The sequence below is a fragment of the Heptranchias perlo genome, chromosome 37 (genome assembly GCF_035084215.1).
Source record: "Heptranchias perlo isolate sHepPer1 chromosome 37, sHepPer1.hap1, whole genome shotgun sequence".
NCBI classification, from domain to species: domain Eukaryota; kingdom Metazoa; phylum Chordata; class Chondrichthyes; order Hexanchiformes; family Hexanchidae; genus Heptranchias; species Heptranchias perlo.
In genome coordinates this window covers 90,349-117,443 of record NC_090361.1, presented here as the reverse complement: position 1 = coordinate 117,443, position 27,095 = coordinate 90,349, and the positions used below count along the sequence as shown (strand labels likewise).

Below are 27,095 nucleotides of genomic sequence, written 5' to 3'. Positions count from 1 at the left end.
GAGAGTGGTTAGAATGTGGAACTCACTACCACAAGGAATACTTGAGGCAACTAGCATAGATGTATTTAAGGGGAAAGCCAGATAAACACGAGGGAGAAAGGAATAGAAGGGTACATTGATGGGGTTAGATGACGAGGAGGCTCATGTGGAGCATCAACACCAGCATGGACCTGTTGGGCCAAATGGCCTGTTTCTATGCTGTACATTCTATGTACTTATCCACTCCCCTGAGGTCTCACTCTGTCAGAGTGACTCCAACTCTTTTATGCCATTTTTCAATCAATCAGCTGCTCCTACTCTCACGTGACCTTCCCCACACATCTGTTAATTCTAATTAACCCTCTCCATCTATCTACCGGGTACACTGACCTTTGAGTATAAATACTCCCCAAACTAAGAACTACACAAATACAGACAATAGTAAACAGACAATTCAACAAACACTTCATGCAATCTAAGTGAGACAAGAACCCAAATCCTTTGACTCACACACTTTTCAAACTACAAACTTGCTTGTTGCCCTGGAGAAGGAACACGCGGTGTCTGCTGGTACACTTGATTGAGGCTTTCTGCAACTGGTGGGCACCGCAGGGACTGGAGTGTGTAGTGGATAATAGTAATAACATTATTATTCAATTTTATAAGTTTCCTTTGTCTTTTTATGATTTGGGTTTTATTAGTTGTGTCCCTTTAAAAAGGGGGCACTTTTGCTAGATTTTTTTGAGTTGTTGACAAGGGCAACCCTGTGTCTCCTTACAGGTGTTTTAAGAAAAGGCAAACTCCCTTGTTCTCAACTCACAAAGCAATTGACTTCTCGCTCTGTCAAAGAGCCGGCACATGACGATGGACCGAATGGTCTCCTTCTGTGCTGTATCATTCTATGATTCTAGCCAGGAATGTTAAGCTCCCATTCCTGTCCTTGTTTGAGTCAGGTCGCCGTTATTGCCACTATATCATAATCCCACCTGAGGAACTTGAGCCTGCTGCTCACCAACCTTTTTTGTCACGCTCTGTGCATTTACGCACATGCACTCCAAACTTGCCTTAGTCTACGATTCTATGATATTGGGGTATAAGGCCCAATTATTCCTAAAGTGTGTTTAGGCTCATGTCTGAAAATATGCCTAGAAAGTCACCAGAGAGTGGAGGAGAGGAGAGCTGAGAGAGGACAGTTGGTCAGACTGGGGTTACCGTGTGTCTCTGCGAGGGAGGCTGGGTGTAAACTGAGGCCAGGACTGTTGATAAATTATTTATCTGAAGCTTATCCTGTATCAGTCAGCAGGTCTACATTCCATCAAACTGCTTTACTGCTGAACCAGTTGGATCTGGGCGTCAGTCGGTGCTTCAGGTATGTGTCGGGCTGCAGAAAGTTGCTGTACAGAAACAATCAGGAAATTAACCTGGAAATGAAACAAGAACCAAGTAACAAGTGAGTGGAACAATTCATCTGTCCAGGCTCGCAAGGAGGGTTGTGTCTAATTCACCCCCAGCTGCTCAAAGGAACTTTCAAAACTTCTTGTTTACTTCAGCCTGCTGCTCGCTCCCACCTCTGAAGGTATGCTTAGAACATTTTACAAGTCTGTACATGTTAGGGTCCACACCGAGATTAGGGATCAATTCTGCAACAGACTGAGAGGGAAGGAGGCCAAGGTATAAAGTGTGTGCACTGCCAGTCAGTGAGAATTCCATAACTTTCACTTCACAACTTTGAACAGTGTCACTGATGCCACATCTATCCTGCTACACGATCGATTTCTGAAACAAAAACAAAAAAGTTAGTGTTTGTGTAACAGTGACTGAGCACGTAAGCAGAATCTGCCCAGGTGGGTCTCAGGGTGGAAATTAGTTCAGTAGCTAATTTATTTAAATCCATTGAGAACTCAGCTGTGCTTTCTCATTTCAGAAATATGTGAAATGGTGATCAGAACACTTTAAAAGTCAGACCTAATATAAAATATAGCAACTTCATCCCGTAACCAAACTGGAAACACGGAGAGAGCAGGAGTTTGAAGTTTGACCATTTCTTGCACTCTTGACCATCCGGACCCAGGCTCGGTGACTATGATTCCCTCTCCCAGACCCGGTTTCTGGTATTAATCTGTCCTGTAACACGGCAAAAAACCCTTCAACTCTAGTTATTAAGTAATTAGTTACTGTTTAGCCATCAAGTACCACATTACTGGGTCTCATTAGCTATAAACTAATTGATTACTGTGTCCTTATACTGCCAAATAACCAGTTATCTCTAACCCAAGGTTGTAAAGGTACAACCTCTGGGGAACCACGTTCGAGCCCCCCCACCCCACTCCGTGACCTCATTCCCCCCCCACTCCGTGACCTCATTCCCCCCCCCCACTCCGTGACCTCATTCCCCCCCCCCACTCCGTGACCTCATTCCCCCCCCCACTCCGTGACCTCATTCCCCCCCCCCACTCCGTGACCTCATTCCCCCCCCACTCCGTGACCTCATTCCCCCCCCCCACTCCGTGACCTCATTCCCCCCCCCACTCCGTGACCTCATTCCCCCCCCCCACTCCGTGACCTCATTCCCCCCCCACTCCGTGACCTCATTCCCCCCCCCACTCCGTGACCTCATTCCCCCCCCCCACTCCGTGACCTCATTCCCCCCCCCCACTCCGTGACCTCATTCCCCCCCCCCACTCCGTGACCTCATTCCCCCCCCACTCCGTGACCTCATTCCCCCCCCCACTCCGTGACCTCATTCCCCCCCCCACTCAGTGACCTCATTCCCCCCCCCACTCCGTGACCTCATTCCCCCCCTCACTCCGTGACCTCATTCCCCCCCCCACTCCGTGACCTCATTCCCCCCCTCCACTCCGTGACCTCATTCCCCCCCCACTCCGTGACCTCATTCCCCCCCACTCCGTGACCTCATTTCCCCCCCCCACTCCGTGACCTCATTCCCCCCCCCACTCCGTGACCTCATTCCCCCCCTCCACTCCGTGACCTCATTAAACCCCCCCACTCCGTGACCTCATTAAACCCCCCCACTCCGTGACCTCATTAAACCCCCCACTCCGTGACCTCATTCCCCCACCCCCCCCCCACTCCATGACCTCAACATACCTGCTCCATGACCTCACCCCCCCCCACCCAAAGCGTTCACCAGGGGTGACCAGAAACAAAATTAGCTGGGGGGGGGGGGGTGGGTGGGTGGATTGGGACTGGAGGGGGAGAGGGTTGGGACTGGGGGAGAGGGTTGGGACTGGGGGAAAATGAGCAGGATAATTACTGTAATGATCTTGGTGGTCACAGTGTGTGCCCATTCCTCTGGCTGTGTAGTTGTGTTGCACACGCAGTGTTTGATTGGCTGAAATACTGCTACGGATGCAATATTTTTCTGTTAGGAATTTCATCTGGGATTTAATTTAATTATTAATCAAGGTCACAATGAATGGACTGTTTCTTCTCTCTCGCAGGTAAAATTTAACTTGGAATAAACTGTTGCCCTGTTGTCAAAAGTTTATCTTGAATACATCGTTCTCTGATCGTGACTCAGCCACTAAATATTCATGAGGGCAAGTACAGAAAACTCAGTACTGCAACTGTGTAATCAGCCTGCTGCCAAGAGTCCGGATATCTGATATTTAACAGCTCAGTTAGTGTAAATACGAGAAGACCATTTCTGGATGTCTGACAAACCTCTACAAGGAGCTATTTCTGCAAGCCCCATCCCCCAATATTAACGCTTGCCTGTCGGGAAAGAATCTCACCCATATTAACAATATAGTATTATTCCACCTTCTTACTCCAACCCTACAGAAACACTGAAATATTACTGGAAATCCAGCTAACTCTCCAGCCCTGTTTAAATACAAAGACCATACACCAGCCCTGCATAAATACAAAGACCGTACACCAGCCCTGCATATAAATACAAAGACCGTACACCAGCCCTGTATAAATACAAAGACCGTACACCAGCCCTGTATATAAATACAAAGACCGTACACCAGCCCTGTATAAATACAAAGACCGTACACCAGCCCTGTATATAAATACAAAGACCGTACACCAGCCCTGTATATAAATACAAAGACCGTACACTAGCCCAATATATAAATATAAAGACCGTACAGCAGCCCTGCATATAAATACAAAGACCGTACACCTGTCCTGTATAAATACAAAGACCGTACACCAGCCCTGTATATAAATACAAAGACCGCACACCAGCCCTGTATATAAATACAAAGACCGTACACCAGCCCTGTATATAAATACAAAGACCGTACACCAGCCCTGTATAAAGACCGTACACCAGCCCTGTATAAATACAAAGACTGTACACCAGCCCTGTATAAATACAAAGACCGTACACCAGCCCTGTATAAATAAAGACCGTACACCAGCCCTGTATAAATACAAAGACTGTACACCAGCCCTGTATATAAATACAAAGACTGTACACCAGCCCTGTATATAAATACAAAGACCGTACACCAGCCCTGTATATAAATACAAAGACTGTACACCAGCCCTGTATAAATAAAGACCGTACACCAGCCCTGTATAAATAAAGACCGTACACCAGCCCTGTATATAAATACAAAGACTGTACACCAGTCATATATGATGAATACCCACATTTTGCTGTCAGAAGACTGAAGGATTCCTAATGCAACAACTCTGTTCAAAAAGGAAGAAAGGTACATATCCATTAACTATTGATCAGTCAGCCTAACATTTCCCTGCATTACAACAGTGACTACAGTTCTAAAGTACTTCATTGGATGTAAAGCTCCTGGTGAATGAGTACACACACTGCACACTGCAACGCCCGGAGAATGAGTATACACACTGCACACTGTAACTCCTGGAGGATGAATATGCAAAGTACAACTGCTGCAGGTTGAGTGTACACATTGCATACTACAGGAGGATTATACACATCTCACACTTAGTACTGGATGAGTATATACACTGCACACTGACTCCTGAAGGATGAGTATACACTCATTTATAAATCTCCTTCAGAGTTATCCAGGAGTTATTAGAACATAAGAAATAGGAGCAGGAGTAGGCCATACGGCCCCCCGAGCCTGTTCCGCCATTCAATAAAATCATGGCTGATCTTCAACCTCAACTTCACTTTCCCGCCCGATCCCCATATCCCTTGATTCCCTTAGAGTCTGAAAATCTATCGATCTCAGCCTTTAATATACTCAATGACTCAGCACCCACAGCCCTCAGGGGTAGAGAATTCCAAAGTTTCACAACCCTCTGAGTGAAGAAATTCCTCTTCATCTCAGTCCTAAATGGCCAACCCCTTATCCTGCGACTAAGCCCCCTAGTTCTAGACTCTCCAGCCAGGGGAAACAGCCTCTCAGCATCTACCCTGTCAAGCCTTCTCAGAATCTTATATGTTTCAATGAGATCACTCTCATTCTTCTAAACACCAGAGAGTATAGGCTCATTCTACTCAACCTCTCCTCACAGGACAACCCTCTCATCCCAGGAATCAATCTAGTGAACCTTTGTTGCACCGTCTCTAAGGCAAGTATATCCTTCCTTAGATAAGGAGACCAAAACTGTACACAGTACTCCAGGTGTGGTCTCACCAAAGTCCTGTACAATTGTAGTAAGACTTCCTTACTCCTGTACTCCAACCCCCTTTCAATAAAGGCCAACATGCCATTTGCCTTCCTAATTGCTTGCAATACCTGCGTGCTAACTTTTTGTGTTTCTTGTACGAGGACACCCAAATCTCTCTGAACACCAACATTTAATAGTTTCTCACCATTTAAACAATATTCTGTTTTTCTATTACTCCTACCAAAGTGAATAATCTCACATTTCCCCACATTATACTCCATCTGCCACCTTCTTGCCCACTCACTTAACCAGTCTATATCCCTTTGCAGACTCTGTGTCCTCCTCACAGCTTACTTTCTCACCTAGCTTTGTATCATCAGCAAACTTGGATACATTACACTCGGTCCCTTCATCTAAGTCATTAATATAGATTGTAAATAGCTGAGGCCCAAGCACTGATCCTTGTGGCACCCCACTAGTTACAGCCTGCCAACCTGAGAATGACCCGTTTATCCCTACTCTCTGTTTTCTGTCCATTATCCAATCATCTATCCGTGCTAATATATTACCCCCAATCCCATGAGGCCTTATTTTTTGTTATGGTTCTCATTTAGAGTTATTCAGGAGTTAGTGATCTTGTTTAGAGTTATTCAGGGTGATGATCAATGTGGTGAACAGTAATCCCAGGATCATGGTCAATGTGATTAAACATGAACAAAAATAACATTAAATAAAAGAGGATTTGATGGATCACTGGATGTCCACTCAGTCCTTTTACCCAGAACTCAGTAACCATCCACAAACATTCACCTTTAACCTGTTCATTTCCAAATCTGTTTCAGGTTTAGAATGGCAGAAACAAAACTTCTGAAACAAAGGCTTCAAGCAATAACAGTGAGTACAAAGAACAAATATATTGCCCTATATGTTGATGTGAAAATAACTGCAAGAGGTGGGCAGTAAAGAATTTTAATCAGTAATTGAGATAACAGTAGGCAAAGAGGCGTTCTATTAGATGATTTATGAACAGGGTTACTGAGTGTCTGCGGGAGGTTACTGAGTGTCTGCACTGGGGTCAATGGGCATGATTTTAACCCCAAAAAACAGGGGGGGGTATTAAAAATGGCAACAATTTCAAACCCACCTCCAACCCGCCCATTTCCAGTTTTCATGGGGGTGGGACAAGGGGTAGGCAACCAACCCGCTCTCAGGAGGCAGGTCGGTCACTAAAACCTTTCAAGGAGGCTACGGGCCGCCACTTTTTCAGGTTTTGTGATTTTAGTTTCTGGGAGCCAGGATTCCCGGGCCTTCTCCTTCACATTGCATGAGAGGAGGCGAGAAGGCCCAAAACAGCAGGAAAGCGCCTTTATAGCACAGCTTGTGGGCCCGAAGGAGCAGGAGTGCTTCCCCCAGGCCCAACAAGCCTACCTGCAGCAACCACTCCCATGATCGCGACCCGCTCGATGACCCCCGATCCCGGCTCCCCCCTTGGTGACTGACGCCCCCCAACCCCCCCCCCCCCACATTCCATCCAATCTAACACTTATCTGAACATGTCCTCTTCCTTCCTCTTCTCCCATCTGACTGAGACCGGCCTGTCGGGCGGGAAACTGTTAGAAAAAAAAACGTCCTTATGTCAAAATCGTAAGGACGTCCAGGAAACCCATAATTCCAGGCTTTCCAGTCTGCAATTTGACACCCCCCGCCCCCTTCCCGTCTCTGAGCTAAAATTGCCCCCAATGTGTATACAGGAGATCACAGGGTCCCTGTGCCTGCACCGGGGTCGCTGATATGTCTATACAAGGTTACTGATTGTCCACACCGTAGATGTTTTGCCTTGTGTCCCTTATCCTTTTTGTTTCTCCAGTTTTAAGTTGAAATGCAGGAGTGAACAAGATGCAAATCCTTGCTATCAATAGAAAGGGTTTGAAAGTGCAGTTTGATTAATGATTAAAGAAATGAGCAGAATATTTGCTGTAATGATCTTTGTGAGTGGCTGGCAATTACAACATAGCCCTAAAATATACATTTACAGATCACCAAGTAAATATAGGCAGAAATGAAAGCCAAGTGGCACTGTCAGCACCTCATTCCTGTGGTCTCCCCAATACAGTAGACTGTGTGCAGCACAAGCAGCCTCTGGGACTCTCTAGCTTATGTTGTTTCCCATTCCTGTCTTTCTTTAGTCTGTCCTATAAAGTGGCTCTCATGTAATTGTTTTAGTTCGAAAGAAGGGACTCCAACCAAATATTAACCTGTCTTTTCTTCAAATAGTCCTGCGATGTATTTCCAGCATTTTCTCTTTTCACTTAACGGTTTTCTTTTTGCTTATTATACTTCTGTTTTACACAGAGAAATTAATAAAAAAAACAATCATGGACTCAGAAAACTCCTCAAATAAAAGTTCACCTCAAAAACCTAACTTATTTTCTTTAGCAAAAGAGAAAAGTTCAGGAAGAGATTGAAAAAAAGAAGAGGGAGCTGGAAGAGGAGAGATTGCAGCTGCAGCAGCTTAAGGTAGGAACTGAGAATGAAGGAAATCTGTCCAGCTACAAGGAGGAATTTGTTCCAATGATGTAATCTATATTTCAGAGGCGATCGTTGCGGGAGAGATGGCTTCTGGAAGGATCCATCAGTTCTCCAACAGAGTTGGAGGCCCCTGCAAGATCTCCAGAGTGTGATAGTCTGTCACAGGCACAGAAACTGCAGGAAAGCATCAACAGGTGAGAATCAAGAACATTTCTATATAATTGTTAGGAAGGAAATAAGTCATCCCACAAACAGCAGATGCTACACCCACCCCATCATCCAGCTCATCAGACATTTCCACTGTAGTTGCATTCCCTACATCCCTATTAGTCAACCTGGAGAGACGTCTAATAGTGGTGTTAGCCATTATCTCCCTCCAGCTCCACCACAGCCATTATCCTGAATCACAGAAACATAGAAAATAGGAGCAAGAGAAGGCCATTCGGCCCTTTGGGCCTGCTCCGCCATTCAAAATGATCATGGCTGATCGTCTAACTCAGTACCCGGTTCCCACTTTTTCCCCAAATCCCTTGATCCCTTTAGCATTAAGAAATATATCTATCTCCTTCTTGAATACATCTAATGACTTGGCCTCCACTGCCTTCTGTGGTAGAGAATTCCACAGGTTCACCACCCCGAGTGAAGAAATTTCTCCTCATCTCCGTTTTAAACGGCATACCCCGTATCCTGAGACTGTGACCCCTGGTTCTGGACTCCCCAGCCATCGGGAACATCCTCCCTGCATCTAGTCTGTCTAGTCCTGTCAGAATTTTATATGTTCCGATCAGATCACCTCTCATTCTTCTAAACTCTAGTGAATATAGGCCTAGTCGACCCAATCTCTCCTCATATGTCAGTCCTGCCATCCCAGGAATCAGTCTGGTAAACCTTTGTTGCACTCCCTCCATGGCAAGGATATCCTTCCTCAGATAAGGAGACCAAAACTGCACACAATACTCCAGGTGTGGTCTCACCAAGGCTCTGTATAACTGCAGTAAGACATCCCTGCTCCTGTACTCAAATCCTCTTGCAATGAAGGCCAACATACCATTCGCCTTCCTAACAGCTTGCTGCACCTGAATGTTCGCTTTCAGGTGTACAAGGACACCCAGGTTTTGTTGCACCTCCCCTTTTCCCAATCTATCACCATTCAGATAATAATCTGCCTTTCTGTTTTTACAACCAAAGTGGATAACCTCACATCTATCCACGTTATACTGCATCTGCCATGTTCTTGCCCACTCACCTAAATTGTCTAAATCACATTGGAGCCTCTTTGCAGCCTCCTCACAGCTTACATTCCACCCCAGCTTTGTGTTGTCTGCAAAGTTGGAAATGTTACATTTAGTTCCCGCATCCAAATCATTGATATATATTGTGAATAGCTGGGGCCCAAGCACTGATTCCTGCGGTACCCCACTAGTCACTGCCTGCCACCCAGAAAAAGACCCATTTATTCCTACTCTCTGTTTCCTGTCTGTCAACCAATTCTCAATCCATGCCAGTATATTCCCTCCAATCCCATGTGCTTTAATTTTGCACACTAACCTCTTGTGTGGGACCTTATCAAAAGCCTTCTGAAAATCCAAATACACCACATCCACTGGTTCTCCCCTATCTATTCTACTATGATGTGGAGATGCCGGTGATGGACTGGGGTTGACAATTGTAAACAATTTTACAACACCAAGTTATAGTCCAACAAATTTATTTTAAATTCCACAAGCTTTCGGAGGCTTCCTCCTTCCTCAGGTGAATGGTGTGGAAATTTCCACACCGTTCACCTGACGAAGGAGGAAGCCTCCGAAAGCTTGTGGAATTTAAAATAAATTTGTTGGACTATAACTTGGTGTTGTAAAATTGTTTACAATCTATTCTACTAGTTACATCCTCAAAAAACTTCAGTAGATTTGTTAAGCATGATTTCCCTTTCATAAACCCATGCTGACTTTGTCCAATCCCATTAATGCCCTCCAAGTCTTCTGTTATCACATCTTTTATAATAGACTCTAGCATTTCCCCCACTACTGATGTTAGGCTAACTGGTCTGTAATTCCCTGTTTTTTCTCTCCCTCCTTTTTTAAATAGTGGGGTTACATTTGCCACCCTCCAATCTGTAGGAACTGTTCCACAATCTATAGAATTTTGGAAGATGATCACCAATGCATCCACTATTTCCAGGGCCACTTCCTTTAGTACTCTGGGATGTAGATTATCAGGCCCTGGGGATTTGTCAGCCTTTAGCCCCATTAATTTCCCTAGCACTATTTTTTTTACTAATACTGGTTTCCTTTGGTTCCTCCCTCTCACTAAACCCTTGGTTCCCCAACATTTCTGGCAGGTTATTTGTGTCCTCCTTTGTGAAGACAGAACCAAAGTATGTGTTTAATTGTTCTGCCATTTCTTTGTTCCCCATTATAATTTCCCCCATTTCTGACTGTAAGGGACCTACATTTGTCTTCACTAATCTTTTTCTCTTGACATATTTATAGAAGATTTTACAGTCAGTTTTTATGTTCCCTGCTAGTTTACTCCCATACTCTATTTTTCCCCTCTTAATCAATCTCTTTGTTCTCCTTTGCTGAATTCTGAACTGCTCCCAATCCTCAGGCTTGCCGCTTTTTCTGGCAATTTTATATGTCGCCTCTTTGGATCTAATACTATCCCTAATTTCTTTTGTAAGCCACGATTGAGCCACCTTTCCTGTTTTATTTTTGCGCTAGACAGGAATGAATAACTGTTGTAATTCCTGCACATGTTCTTTAAAAATTAACCATTGCCTATCCACCACCATCCCTTTTAGTAAAGTTCCCCAATCTATCATAGCCAACTCGCACCTCATACTTTCATAATTTCCTTTATTTAGATTCAGGATCCTAGTCGGAATCCTTTCTAATGCAATAAATAATAATCCACTCCAACACTCTATGTGCTGAATTCTCAGACTTCAAAAACGACCTGAATTTATATAGCACCTATAATGTAGAAAAACATCTCAAGGCATTTAAGAAAGGAACTAACACTGAGTCTTTACTGGGGAGTTAGGGGAGGTGACTAGAACCTTGTTGAAAGATGGGTTTTAAGGAGGATTTTAAAGATGGAAAGATAATTAGAGTCAGGTAGGTTTGGGAAGGGAGTTCCAAAGTGTAGGACTCAGATGGCTGAAGGCTATGCCATCAAAGGTGAAGAGATCTGCAGGAGGCCCGAGCCAACCTTTGGAGGGGCACGAGAGGATGTAAGGCTGAAGCGGGTTGAGGATGTAGGGTAGGATGAAACTGGAGAGATTCGTGAATGAGGACAAGGATATTAAATTGGATGTGTTCGGGAAAAAGGAGCCAATATAGGTCAGAGAGAATGGCTGAGGGGTGAACAGGGCTTAATGTGTGTGAGGTGGGCATTGTAGTTTCCATAAGTTGGAAGTCATGGTGGGTGGAAGTCAAGAGACTGATGATCAAAGCATTGAGAAATCATTTAATGTGGATGAGAGTTTCAGTTGGAGTCAGTTAGAGCCAACTCAGGTTGAACATGCTAAGGTGGAAGCAAATGGTGGAAATATGATGGAGATGATCTGAAACTCAGCTCTAAGTTGAGCAGGGCACCAAAGTAGTGTAGTATGGTTCGGGCTAAACAAGTAGCCAGTGAAGGGGATGAAATCAATGACAAAAGAGTTGAAAATAATGGCTTTGGTATTCTTGATGTTCAATTGAAGAAATTCTGTCTTGTACACAACTTAATTTCAAACAGGTAGTTTGACAGCACAGAGGTGGTGGTTGGAAAAGGGAAGTGATGAACATAGGAATAGGAACAGGAGTAGCCCATTGAACCCCATAAGCCTGTTCTGCCACTCAATTAGATCATGGCTAATCTGTAGCTTAACTTCGTCTACTCGTCTTGTTTCTGTAACCCTTAATACCCTTACCCAACAAAAATTTAATCAATCTCAGTTTTGAAATTTTCAGTTGATTCCCAGTCTCAACAGCTTTTTGGGTAAGAGAGTTCCAGATTTCCACTACCCTTTGCGTGAAGAAATGCTTTCTGACATCAGCCCTGAATGGCCTAGCTCTAATTTTAAGGTTATGCCCCCTTGTTCTGGACTCTCCCACCAGAGGAAATAGTTTCTCTCTATCTACCCTATCAAATCCTTTATTCATCTTAAACACCTTGATTAGATCATCCCTTAATCTTCTATATTCAAGGGAATACAAGCCCAGTCTATGCAATCTGTCCTCATAATTTAACCCTTTTAGCCCCGGTATAATTCTGGTGAATCTGTGCTGCACCCCCTCCAATATATCCTTCCTGAGGTGCGGTGCCCAGAACTGAATGCAGTATCTCCACATGGGGTCTAACCAGAGCTCTATACAGCTGTAACATAATCTCCACCCCTTTGTATTCCAGCCCTCTTGAGATAAAGGCCAACATTCCATTATCCTTTTAAATTATTTTTTGAACCTGTCGGCTAGTTTTTAGTAATTTTTGCACTTGGACCCCTAAATCTCTCTGCTCATCCACAGTTCCTAGCTTCTCACCATTTACAAAATACTCTGATCTATCTTTCTTAGGCCCTCACACTTTCCCACATTGAACTCCATCTGCCAGTTTTGCCCACTCACCTAATCTATCAGTGTCCCTTTGCAACTTTCTGCTCCCATTTACACTCTTTACTGTGCCACCTAACTTAATGTCATCAGAAAACTTAAATATACAGCTCTTTATTCCTTCATCCAAGTCATTTATAAATATAGTGAAAAGCTGAAGCCCCAGTGCAGATCCCTGATGGACACCACTAGTCACATCCTGACAATTGGAGCACCTACCCATTATCCCTACTCTCTGTCTCCTACCTCCTAACCAATTCCCGATCCAAGTCAATACGTTGCCTCCAATTCCACTCGCTCTTATTTTTGTTAACATTCTTTTATTTGGAACCTTATCGAATGCCTTCTGGAAGTCCATATAAATAACATCCATAGACACTCCCTTATCTACCATGTTAGTTACCTTCTCAAAAAATTCAACTAGGTTCGTTAGATATGACTTACCCTTTACAAATCCCTGCAAGCTCTCACTGATCAGCTCATATTTGTTCAAATGTTCAGTCACTCTGTGCCTAATAACAGATTCTAATAACTTCCCCACAACTGATGTTAGATTAATAGGTCTGTAATTTCCTAGTTTATCTCTCCTACCCTTCTCAAATAATACGAACAATGACGGACAGGAAAAGACCCTCTGGTCCATCCAGTTGTCCCACACAATTATGATACCTTGTGTATCATAATATATACGCTCCCCACCCCACCTAAAACCATATAATCTCCTGGGCGAGGCGAAAAGTCAGGTAAAAACCCAAGCCAATTTGGGGGGGGGGGGGGGGGGGAAGAAATCTGAGAAATTCCAATCCGACTGTTTGGTGATCGAAACTAGTCCAGGAGATCACTCTGGCCCTGAATTCAATACATTACTGACCTTTTGTAAGAGGTGATCTCTGCCTCAGTCAGAAACAGGTCCAGCCTTCACTTGAAGGAATTCAATGAATCGGTATCTACAACATGAGCCATCAGCCTGTTCCAGAGGTCCACTATTCTCTGGGAAAAGAACCACCTCCTGACATCCAACCTCGATCTGGCCTTATATAATGTAAAATTGTGACCCCTGGTCCTCCCTAAGCTATTTAATTGGAACAAACTGTCAACTCGAGCACAATCTATTCCTTTAAGTCTACACTTCTCTAAAGTGTAGAGTCCCAGCTCTTTTAGCCTATCTTGATAACTAAGTTGTTTTCAGCTGGGAATTCATCTAGTGGCCCTCCTCTGCATCCTTTCCAAAGCCTCAATATCACCCACCATGTGAGGAGACCAAAATTGGATACGTATTCCAACTGAGGCCTGACCAAGGCCTTGTACAAGGACAAAATAGTATGTTTTGTCTTATATTCAATTGTCCTTTAAATGCACCCCAACACCCTATTCGTTCTAGCTATCGCTAGGGCATTGCTCATGAACCTTTAGGAACCAATGCACTAGAACACCCAGATCTCTTTCTTTCTCTACCTGCTTTATTGCTTTTCCCTGAAAGGTGTACATATGTTGAGCATTTGCCCTGCCCACATGCATAACACTACACTTTTCCAAATTAAACATCATTTGCCAGTCATAAGCCCAATCCCCCAACACATCAAGATCTGCATGAAGGATAGTAGCAGACTTCAGGAGGACATAGACAGACTGGTGAAATGGGCAGACACATGGCAGATGCAATTTAATGCGGATAAGTGTGAAGTGATGCACTTTGGGAGGAACAACATGGAGAGGCAGTATAATCTAAATGGTACTATTTTGAGGGGGGTGCAAGAGCAGAGGGACCTGGGGGTGCATATTCACAAATCTTTGAAGGTGGCAGGGCAAGTTGATAAGGCAGTTAAGAAAGTGTATGGGATACTTGGCTTTGTAAATAGAGTTATTGAATATAAAAACAAGGAAGTCATGATAAATCTTTACAAATCAATGGTTAGGCCTCAGTTGGAATATTGTGTACAATTCTGGGCACCACACTTTAGGAAGGATGTCAAAGCCTTGGAGAGGGTACAAAGGAGGTTTACTAGGATGATACCAGGGATGAGGGACTTCAGTTATGTGGAGAGATTGAAGAAGCTGGGATTGTTCTCCTTAGAGCAGAGAAGGTTAAGAGGAGACCTAATAGAGGTATTCAAAGTTCTGAGGGGTTTTATAGAGCAAGTAGGGAGAAACTGTTTCCTCTGGCAAGTGGGTCAGCAACCAGAGGTCATAGATTTAAAAAAATTGGCAAAAGAACAAGGGAAAGGAGGAGAAATTTTTTCACACAGAGGGTTGTTAAGATTTGGAACGCACTCCCTGAAAGGGTGGCTAAAGTAGATTCCATAGGAACTTTCAAAAGGCAATTGGACATGTACTTGAAGAGAACTAATTTGCAGGGTTATGGGGAAAAAGCTGGGGTGTGGGACTAAATTGGACATCTCTTTCAAAGAGCTGGCACAGGCACGATAGGCCGAATGGTCTCCTTCCGTGTTGTAAGATTCTATGAACTTTATAGTCGATGAGGAAAGGGAAAAAAAAAATCGGACACGTGTAAGAATATTGCTTAATCCACAATTTAGCACAGCAGTTGCAAACTACTTATTGTTTCTAATACTCAAGAGCTAACAAAACTTAACAGTGACTATAAAAAATATACATTGTGGTTCTGCTACTATTTGCTTTATTCCTGTTTAATAAGTTTGTTTGGCAGTTAAAGCCTAGAACAAAGTCTGAAGTGCTGTTATTTTGTGACTGACAGAGGTAATGAAAACCCTGTGAAGGTATGAGGTAGAAGCAGTAAAGAAATCTGTAAAAGGATTCTCCGCTTGTTCCCTGGGTACATTGTGAAATTTGACCCATCTATCTGGTAAACGTGAACACTCGAGGACATAGGGTGCGAGGGCCTCAACTCTAAAATAATCTTGATGTGGAGATGCCGGTGATGGACTGGGGTGGACAAATGTAAGGAGTCGCACAACACCAGGTTATAGTCCAACAGCTTTATTTGAAATCACAAGCTTTCGGAGCTTTGCTCCTTCATCAGGTGAAGTGAAGAGTTACATAAAGGCACAGCATATATAGTCAGAGAACAATGCCTGGTGATTACAGATAATCTTTCTAACTGCCCTTTATCACACCTCGGCAGGGAGATAATCATAGCAATCAAAGGAGTGTTCAAACAGGTTAGTCAGGGAAACATTACATCCAAGAATACTGAGGTGGGGTCACCAGGGGTCAAATGTAGCAGATGCTGGGGTTTGTATTAAAAAGATAACTTTTTTTGCTGGAAATCGCAGCAGGTCCGGCTGCATCTGTGTATAGAGAACAAGCCAACTACGATTTGAGTCTGGATGACTCTACGTCAGGTGGGGTTACATGTAGCGGGACATGAACCCAAGATCCCGGTTGAGGCCGTCCTCATGGGTGCGGCCTCATCTGCTACATTTGACCCCTGGTGACCCCACCTCAGTATTCTTGGATGTAATGTTTCCCTGACTAACCTGTTTGAACACTCCTTTGATTGCTATGATTATCTCCCTGCCGAGGTGTGATAAAGGGCAGTTAGAAAGATTATCTGTAATCACCAGGCATTGTTCTCTGACTATATATGCTGTGCCTTTATGTAACTCTTCACTTCACCTGACGAAGGAGCAAAGCTCCGAAAGCTTGTGATTTCAAATAAAGCTGTTGGACTATAACCTGGTGTTGTGCGACTCCTTACTAAAATAATCTAACATGGAAGACAAAAATATCGAGAGTAAAAAGGGTTAAAAAAAGATTAAATGTAACAGCAGGTACTGAGGGTGCAACTCCTGAAATGTTGCTTTCCTGTTGATTCTATATTTAGTGATTGTACTCATATGCTGTAAATTTCCTTGGGGATTTTCCCGATTGGCTGCTGCAACCACAGACAAATGTGTAAAGGGGGTTTCTGTCGATCTTCCGCCAAATTTACAGTGGTCAATCGGGGGACCCCCGAGGAAATTCCTGGTGATAGAATTCATACAATAAGCTGAACATTTCCATATTTGTATCACTGACTCTCAGCATTTTCACAGGCTCCAGTCAGAGATTGAGCACTTGGAGATTACCGAAGAACTAACTTCCCAGGAGGACCATGCAGTGACCACAACACTAAAAACTATAGCGCTTCCTCCAAAAGATGCCATTCAGGTAAAGTATTCAGCTTTTAAATTGCTTTAGGAAAATTAAATTAGGTAAATGCTAGAATCCATTATTAAGGAAGTAGTAGCAGGATATTCGGAGACTCATAATACAGTCTAGGAGAGTCAACATGGTTTTATGAAGGGGAAATCATGTCTGACAAATTTATTAGGAGTTCTTTGAGGAAGTAATGGGCAGGGTGGATAAAGGGGAACCAACGGATGCAGTATATTTGGATTTCCAAAAGGCATTCGATAAGGCCACATAAAAGATTACTGCACAAGATAAGAGCTCATGGTGTTGGGGGTAATATACTGGCATAGATAGAGGATTGGCTAACTAACAGAAAACAAAGAGTCGGGATAAAAGGGTCATTTTCAAAATGGCAATCTGTAACTAGTCGGGTGCTGCAGGGCTCAGTGCTGGGGCCTTAACTGCTTACAATATATATCAATGACTCGGATGAAGGAACAGAGTGAATTCTGGCCAATTTTGCTAATGATACAAAGATAGGTGGAAAAGAAAGTTGCGAGGAGGACACAAAGTGTCTGCAAAGGAATATTGACAGGTTAAGCGAATGGGCAAAATTTGGCAGATGGAATGTAATGTGGGAAAATGTGAAGTCATCCACTGTGGGAGGAAAAATAAAAAAGCAAAATATTATTTGAATGGAGAAATACTACAAAATGCTGGGATCTGGGTGTCCTCGTACATGAAACACAAAAAGTCAACATACAGGTGCAGCAGGTAATCCAGAAGGCAAATGGAATATTGGCCTTTATTTCGAGGGGGAAAGAGTATAAAAGCAGGGAAGTCATGCTACAACTGTACAGGGTGCTGGTGAGACCACACCTGGAGTACTGCGTACAGTTCTGGTGCCCTTATTTAAGGAAGGATATACTTGCATTGGAGGCAGTTCAGAGAAGGTTCACTAGCTTGATTCCGGGTATGGAAGGGTTGTCTTATGAGGAAAGATTGAACAGTTTGGGTCTATACTCATTGGAGTTTAGAAGAATGAGAGGAGATCTTATTGAAACATATAAGATTCTGAGGGGATTCGATAGGGTAGATGCTGAGAGGATGTTACCCCTCATGGGGGAATCTAAAACTAGGGGGCATAGTCTCAGAATAAGGGGTCACCCATTTAAGATGGAAATCAGGAGGAATTTCTTCTCTCCGAGGGTCGTGAATCTTTGGAATTCTTTACCCCAAAAAGCTGTGGAGGTTGAGTCGTTGAATACGTTCAAGGCTGAGGTAGACAAATTTTTGATCAGCAAGGGAATCAAAGGATATGGGGAAAAGGCGGGAAAGTGGAGTTGAGGTAAAAATCAGATCGGCCATGATCTCATTAAATGGCGGCGTAGGCTTGAGGGGCCGAATGGCCTACTCCTGCTCCTATCTCTTATGGTCTTAAGAGCATAAGATCACGAACACATGGATAGGGTGACTGAACACCTCGAGAATTTTCAGTTATTCAGGGAGAGCCAGCATGGATTTGTGAAAGGTAGGTCGTGCCTGACAAACCTGATTGAATTTTTTGAAGAGGTGACTAAAGTAGTGGACAGGGGAATGTCAATGGATGTTAGTTGTAAGGACTTCCAGAAGGCATTTGATAAGGTCCCATATAAGAGACTGTTAGCTAAGTTAGAAGCCCATGGAATCGAGGGAAAAGTATGGACTTGGTTAGGAAATTGGCTGAGCGAAAGGCGACAGAGAGTAGGGATAATGGGTAAGTATTCACATTGGCAGGATGTGACTAGTGGAGTCCCACAGGGATGTGTCTTGGGGCCTCAATTATTCACAATATTTATTAACGACTTAGATGAAGGCATAGAAAGTCTGATATCTAAGTTTGCTGGTGACACAAAGATTGGTGGCATTGTAAGCAGTGTAAATGAAAACATAAAATTACAAAGAGATATTGATAGATTAGGTGAATGGGCAAAATTGTGGCAAATGGAATTCAATGTAGACAAATGTGAGGTCATCCACTTTGGATCAAAAAAGGATAGAACAGGGTACTTTCTCAATGGTAAAAAGTTAAAAACTGTGGATGTCCAAAGGGACTTAGGGGTTCAGGTACACAGATCATTGAAGTGTCATGAACAGGTGCAGAAAATAATCAAGGCTAATGGAATGCTGGCCTTTATATCTAGAGGACTAAAGTACAAGGCAGATGTTATGCTGCAGCTATACAAAACCCTGGTTAGACCGCACCTGGAGTACGGTGAGCAGTTCTGGGCACCGCAGCTTCGGAAGGACATATTGGCCTTGGAGGGAGTGCAGCGTAGGTTTACTAGAATGATACCCGGACTTCAAGGGTTAAGTTATGAGGAGAGATTACACAAATTGGGGTTGTATTCTCTGGAGTTTCAAAGGTTAAGGGGTGATCTGATCAAAGTTTATAAGATATTAAGGGGAACGGATAGGGTGGATAGAGAGAAACTATTTCCGCTGGTTGGGGATTCTAGGAGTAGGGGGCACAGTCTAAAAATTAGAGCCAGACCTTTCAGGAGCGAGATTAGAAATCATTTCTACACACAAAGGGTGGTAGAAGTTTGGAACTCTCTTCCGCAAACGACAATTGATACTAGCTCAATTGCTAAATTTAAATGTGAGATAGATAGCTTTTTGGCAACCAAAGGTATTAAGGGATATGGGCCAAAGGCAGGTATATGGAGCTAGATCACAGATCAGCCATGATCTTATCAAATGGCGGAGCAGACACGAGGGGCTGAATGGCCTACTCCTGTTCCTATGTTCCTAGGGGTAACATCCTCTCAGCATCTACCCTATCGAGTCCCCTCAGAATCTTGTATGTTTCAATGAGATCTCCTCTCATTCTTCTAAACTCCAATGAGTATAGACCCAACCTGTTCAACCTTTCCACATAAGACAACCCTTCCATACTCTGAATCAACCTAGTGAACCTTCCCTGAACTGCCTCCAATGCAAGTATTTCCTTCCTTAAGTAAGGGCACCAGAACTGTACGCAGTACTCCAGGTGTAGTCTCACCGGCACGCTGTAGAGTTGTAGCAAGACTTCCCTGCTTTTAAAGGCCAATATTCCATTTGCCTTCCGGATTACCTGCCGCACCTGTATGTTGACTTTTTGTGTTTCATGTACGAGGACACCCAGATCCCTCTGTACCGCAGCATTTTGTAGTATTTCTCCATTCAAATAATATTTTGCTTTTTCATTTTTCCTCCCAAAGTGGATGACTTCACATTTTCCCACATTATATTCCAATTATTCAAATTAAATAAACAGACTTATCAGCACTCGCTGTCTGTTGCCACTACGTCAGGTGGGGTTACATGTAGCGGGACATGAACCCAAGATCTCGGTTGAGGCTGTCCTCATGGGTGCGGCCTCATCTGCTACATTTGACCCCTGGTGACCCCACAAGGAGAAACATCCTCTCAGCATCTCTCCCACAAGGAGAAACATCCTCTCAGCATCTACCCTTTCTAGTCCCGTCAGGATCTTATATGTTTCAATAGGATCACCTCTCATTCTTCTAAACTCCAGTGTATACAGGCCCAACTTGTCCAACCTTTCCTCATAAGATAACCCCCTCATCCCAGGAATCAGTCGAGTGAACCTTCCCTGAACCGCCTCCAAAGCAATTATGTCTTTTCTTAAATAAGGAAACCAAAATTGCACACAGTATTCTAGATGTGGTCTCATCAATGCCCTGTACAACTGTAGCAAAACATCTCTACTTTTATATTCCATTCCCCTGCTATAAATGACAACATTCCACTTGCCTTCCTAATCATTTGCTGTACCTGCATACTAACTTTTTGTGATTCATGAATTAGGACACCCAGATCCCTCTGTACCTCAGAGTTCTGCAATCTCTCTCCATTTAAATAATATATTGCTTTTCTATTCCTCCTGCCAAAGTGGACAAGTTAACATTTTCCCACATTATACTCCATCTGCCAAATTTTTGCCCACTCACTTAACCTATCTATATCCCTTTGCAGACTCCTTATGTCCTCTCCACAATTTGCTTTCCTACCTACCTTTGTGTCATCAGCAAATTTAGCAATCATACATTTGATCCCTTCATCCAAGTCAATGATATAAATTGTAAATAGTTGAGGCCCCAGCACTGATCCCTGTGGCACTCCACTCGTTACATCTTGCCAACCTGAAAATGACCCATTTATGCCTACTCTTTGTTTCCTGTTAGCTAACCAATCTTTTATCCATGCTAATATGTTACCTCCTACACCATGAGCTCTTATTTTGTGTAGTAGCCTTTGATGTGGCACCTTGTCAAAAATCTTCTGGAAGTCCAAGTACACCACATCCATAGGATCCCCTTTATCCATGTTGCTTGTTACTTCCTCAAAGAACTAATAAATTAGTCAAACACGATTTCCCTTTCACAAAGCCGTGTTGACTCTGCCTGATTGCATTGAGATTTTCTAAGTGCCCTGCTATAACCTCCTTAATAACAGATTCTGGCATTTTCCCTATGACAGATGTTAAGCTAACTGGCCTGTGGTTTCCTGCTTTCTGTCTCCCTGCTTTCTTGAATAGAGGAGTTACATTCATTATTTTCCAATCTGATGAGACGCTTCCAGAATCTATGGAATTTTGGAAAATTAATACCAATGCATCTAGTATCTCTGCAGCCACTTCTTTTAAGACCCTAGGATGAAGTCTGTCAGGATCTGGGGACTTGTCAGATTTTAGTTCTAATAATTTTTTCAGAACCCTTTTTCTGGTGATTGTAAAGGTTTTAAGTTCCTCCCTTCCTTTCACCTCTTGATTTACAATTTCTGGCATGTTATTTGTATCCTCTACTGTGAGGACGGATGCAAAATATCTGTTCAATTCATCCACCATTTCCTTATTCTCCATTATTAATTCCCCAGACTCTCACTCTGGAGGACCAATGCTCACTTTACTTACTCTTTTCCTTTTTAAATACCTGTAGAAATTCTTACTATCTGTTTTTATATTTCTAGCTAGCTTTCTCTCGTACTCTAATTTCTCTATCATTATTCTTTTAGTCACTCTTTCTGTTATAGAATCATAGAAGTTACAACATGGAAACAGGCCCTTCGGCCCAACATGTCCATGTCGCCCAGTTTATACCACTAAGCTAGTCCCAATTGCCTGCACTTGGCCCATATCCCTCGATACCCATCTTCCCCATGTAACTGTCCAAATGCTTTTTAAAAGACAAAATTGTACCCGCCTCTACTACTGCCTCTGGCAGCTCGTTCCAGACACTCACCACCCTTTGAGTGAAAAAATTGCCCCTCTGGATCCTTTTGTATCTCTCCCCTCTCACCTTAAATCTGTGCCCCCTCGTTATAGACTCCCCTACCTTTGGGAAAAGATTTTGACTATCGACCTTATCTATGCCCCTCATTATTTTATAGACTTCTATAAGATCACCCCTTAACCTCCTACTCTCCAGGGAATAAAGTCCCAGTCTGTCTAACCTCTCCCTGTAAGTCAAACCATCAAGTCCCGGTAGCATCCTAGTAAATCTTTTCTGCACTCTTTCTAGTTTAATAATATCCTTTCTATAATAGGGTGACCAGAACTGTACACAGTACTCCAAGTGTGGCCTCACCAATGCCCTGTACAACTTCAACAAGACATCCCAACTCCTGCATTCAATGTTCTGACCAATGAAACCAAGCATGCTGAATGCCTTCTTCACCACCCTATCCACCTGTGACTCCACTTTCAAGGAGCTATGAATCTGTACTCCTAGATCTCTTTGTTCTATAACTCTCCCCAACGCCCTACCATTAACGGAGTAGGTCCTGGCCCGATTCGATCTACCAAAATGCATCACCTCACATTTATCTAAATTAAACTCCATCTGCCATTCATCGGCCCACTGGCCCAATTTATCAAGATCCCATTGCAATCCTAGATAACCTTCTTCACTGTCCACAATGCCACCAATCTTGGTGTCATCTGCAAACTTACTAACCATGCCTCCTAAATTCTCATCCAAATCATTAATATAAATAACAAATAACAGCGGACCCAGCACCGATCCCTGAGGCACACCGCTGGACACAGGCATCCAGTTTGAAAAACAACCCTCGACAACCACCCTCTGTCTTCTGTCGTCAAGCGAATTTTGTATCCAATTGGCTACCTCACCTTGGATCCCATGAGATTTAACCTTATGTAACAACCTACCATGCGGTACCTTGTCAAAGGCTTTGCTGAAGTCCATGTAGACCACGTCTACTGCACAGCCCTCATCTATCTTCTTGGTTACCCCTTCAAAAAACTCAATCAAATTCGTGAGACATGATTTTCCTCTCACAAAACCATGCTGACTGTTCCTAATTAGTCCCTGCCTCTCCAAATGCCTGTAGATCCTGTCCCTCAGAATACCCTCTAACAACTTACCCACTACAGATGTCAGGCTCACTGGTCTGTAGTTCCCAGGCGTTTCCCTGCCGCCCTTCTTAAACAAAGGCACAACATTTGCTACCCTCCAATCTTCAGGCACCTCACCTGTAGCGGTGGATGATTCAAATATCTCTGCTAGGGGACCCGCAATTTCCTCCCTAACCTCCCATAACGTCCTGGGATACATTTCATCAGGTCCCGGAGATTTATCTACCTTGATGCGCGTTAAGACTTCCAGCACCTCCCTCTCTGTAATATGTACACTCCTCAAGACATCACTATTTATTTCCCCAAGTTCCCTAACATCCATGCCTTTCTCAACCGTAAATACCGATGTGAAATATTCATTCAGGATCTCACCCATCTCTTGTGGTTCCGCACTTAGATGACCTTGTTGATCCTTAAGAGGCCCTACTCTCTCCCTAGTTACCCTTTTGCCCTTTATGTATTTGTAGAGGCTCTTTGGATTCACCTTTGCCTGATCTGCCAAAGCAATCTCATATCCCCTTTTTGCCCTCCTGATTTCTCTCTTAACTCTACTCCGGCAATCTCTATACTCTTCAAGGGATCCACTTGATCCCAGCTGCCTATGCATGTCATATGCCTCCTTCTTATTTTTGACAAGTGCCTCAATCTCCCGAGTCATCCAAGGTTCCCTACTTCTACCAGCCTTGCCCTTCACTTTATAAGGAATGTGCTTACCCTGAACCCTGGTTAACACACTTTTGAAAGCCTCCCACTTACCAGACGTCCCTTTGCCTGCCAACAGACTCTCCCAATCAACTTCTGAAAGTTCCTGTCTAATACCATCAAAATTGGCCTTTCCCCAATTTAGAATTTTAACTTTTGGGCCAGACCTATCCTTCTCCATAGCTATCTTAAAACTAATGGAATTATGATCACTGGTCCCAAAGTGATCCCTCACTAACACTTCTGTCACCTGCCCTTCCTTATTTCCCAAGAGGAGGTCAAGTTTTGCCCCCTCTCTAGTCGGGCCATCCACATACTGAATGAGAAATCCCTCCTGAATACACTCAACAAATTTCTCTCCATCCAAGCCCCTAATGCTATGGCTGTCCCAGTCAATGTTGGGAAAGTTAAAGTCCCCTACTATTACCACCCTATTTTTCTTGCAGCTGTCTGTAATCTCCTTACATATTTGCTCCTCAATTTCCCGTTGACTATTTGGGGGTCTGTAGTACAATCCTATCAAAGTGATCTCTCCCTTCTTATTTTTCAGTTCTACCCATATGGACTCAGTGGGCGAACCCTCGGATATATCCCCTCTCACTACTGCCGTGATGTTCTCCCTAATCAAGAACGCAACTCCCCCTCCTCTCTTACCTCCTGCTCTATCTTTCCTATAGCATCTGTACCCTGGAACATTGAGCTGCCAGTCCTGCCCCTCCCTTAGCCATGTTTCAGTAATAGCTATAACATCCCAGTCCCATGTACCCATCCATGCCCTGAGTTCATCTGCCTTGCCCATCAGACTTCTTGCATTGAAATAAATGCAGTTTAATCTAGACTTCCCTTGGTCTTTGCCCTGCTTTCTCAGACCATCTGTCTGGTCATGTTCTGTACACTCTCCCTTACTGCCTTTTGTTTCTGTCACCACTTTATTTCCCACTGACTTCCTGCATCGGTTCCCATCCCCCTGCCACATTAGTTTAAACCCTCCCCAACAGCACTGGCAAACACTCCCCCTAGGACATTGGTTCCAGTCCTGCCCAGATGCAGACCGTCCAATTTGTACTGGTCCCACCTCCCCCAGAACCGGTTCCAATGGCCCAGGAATTTGAATCCCTCCAGCTTGCACCATCTCTCAAGCCACGTATTCATCTTAGCTATCCTGTCATTCCTACTCTGACTAACCCGTGGCACTGGTAGCAATCCTGAGATTACTACCTTTGAGGTCCTACTCTTTAGTTTAACTCCTAACTCCCTAAATTCAGCTTGTAGGACCTCATCCTGTTTTTTACCTATATCGTTGGTGCCTATATGCACCACGACAACTGGCTGTTCACCCTCCCCCTCCAGAATGTCCTGCAGCCGCTCCGAGACATCCTTGACCCTTGCACCAGGGAGGCAACATACCATCCTGGAGTCTCGGTTGCGTCCGCAGAAACGCCTGTCTATTCCCCTTACAATCGAGTCCCCTATCACTATAGCTCTGCCACTCTTTTTCCTGCCCTCCTGTGCAGCAGAGCCAGCCACGGTGCCATGAACCTGGCCACTGCCACCTTCCCCTGGTGAGCCATCTCCGCCAACAGTATCCAAAACGGTATACCTGTTTTGGACGGAGATGACCGCAGGGGACCCCTGCACTGCCTTCCTACTCTTCCTCTGTCTGTTGGTCACCCATTCACTATCTCCCTCAGTAATTTTTATCTGCGGTGTGACCAACTCACTGAACGTGCTATCCACGACTTTCTCAGCATCGCGGATGCTCCAAAGTGAGTCCATCCGCAGCTCCAGAGCCGTCAAGCGGTCAAACAATAGCTGCAGCTGGACACACTTCCCGCAGGTGAAGGAATCAGGGACACAGGAAGGAGCCCTGAATTCCCACATCCCACAAGAGGAACATGACACGGCGCTGGGATCTCCTGCCATGACTTAACCCTTAAATTAGCTTAAGAACAACTACAATGTCAAGAGAAATAAAAAGGAAAGAAAAACTACTTACCACTCCCTTTAAGGAGTTTACTCCTTTAAATTGTTCTCAATTTAGAGAATGTTAACTACACTAGGGACCTTGATTCACTAAAAAATAAACGCTACTTCCTATAAGACCTGCAGACCTTCCCTTTCCTTTTACTTCAGTTACTGTAGATAAGGAGAAATACTCACCTGAACCTACTCACCAATCAGGTGCCTCCCCTGTGTCGCGTCCCGATCTGATTCCTGACGTCACTTCGAACTCGGTCGCAGCTCCGCTCGGCTCCTCTCAGCGCTCTGAAATCCCGCCTTTTATCGGACGCTCCCTCCGCTCGGCTCGGCTCCTCTCAGCTGTTCTCAGCGCTCTGAAATCCCGCCTTTTATCGGACGCTCCCTCCGCTCGGCTCGGCTCCTCTCAGCGCTCTGAAATCCCGCCTTTTATCGGACGCTCCCTCCGCTCGGCTCGGCTCCTCTCAGCTGTTCTCAGCGCTCTGAAATCCCGCCTTTTATCGGACGCTCCCTCCGCTCGGCTCGGCTCCTCTCAGCTGTTCTCAGCGCTCTGAAATCCCGCCTTTTATCGGACGCTCCCTCCGCTCGGCTCGGCTCCTCTCAGCTGTTCTCAGCGCTCTGAAATCCCGCCTTTTATCGGACGCTCCCTCCGCTCGGCTCGGCTCCTCTCAGCTGTTCTCAGCGCTCTGAAATCCCGCCTTTTATCGGACGCTCCCTCCGCTCGGCTCGGCTCCTCTCAGTTTTTTTATATTCTGTCCAATCTTCTGACCTGCCATTAATCTTTGCGGAATTGTATGCTTTTTCTTTCCATTTGATACTATCTTTAACTTCCTTAGTTAGCCACGGATGGTACGTCCTTCCCCTAGAGTCTTTCTTTCTCACTGGAATGTATCTTTGCTGAGTGTTATGAAATATCTCATTAAATGTTTGCCACTGCATCTCTACTGACCTGTCCCTATCCTAATTTCCCAGTTCACTTTAGCCAGCTCTGTCTTTATGCCCTCATAATTGCCCTTATTTAAGTTTAAAACACTAGTCTTAGACTTACTCTTTCCTTCAAACTGAATGCAAAATTCAATCATATTGTGATCACTGCTACCTAGAGGCTCCTTTACAATGAGGTCATTAATTAATCCTGTCTCATTACATATTACCAGATCTAGAATAGCCTGCTCTCCGGTTAGCTCCAGAATGTGCTGCTCTAAGAGAAACTGTCC

General features: G+C 44.1%; 1 protein-coding gene across 1 annotated transcript in view; it reads left to right on the top strand.

Annotated features, from left to right (window-relative positions):
- Positions 1 to 1,287: 1,287 nt before the first annotated feature.
- LOC137304331 (paralemmin-3-like) overlaps positions 1,288 to 27,095 on the top strand; it is a 46,914-nt gene continuing 21,106 nt past the window's right edge. Inside the window, exons 1-5 of the mRNA XM_067972873.1 lie at positions 1,288 to 1,429; positions 6,399 to 6,450; positions 7,993 to 8,073; positions 8,149 to 8,279; positions 16,700 to 16,814. Coding sequence (XP_067828974.1) covers positions 1,407 to 1,429; positions 6,399 to 6,450; positions 7,993 to 8,073; positions 8,149 to 8,279; positions 16,700 to 16,814 — 402 coding nt within the window. The 5' untranslated portion in view covers positions 1,288 to 1,406. The remainder of the gene's footprint in view (positions 1,430 to 6,398; positions 6,451 to 7,992; positions 8,074 to 8,148; positions 8,280 to 16,699; positions 16,815 to 27,095) is intronic.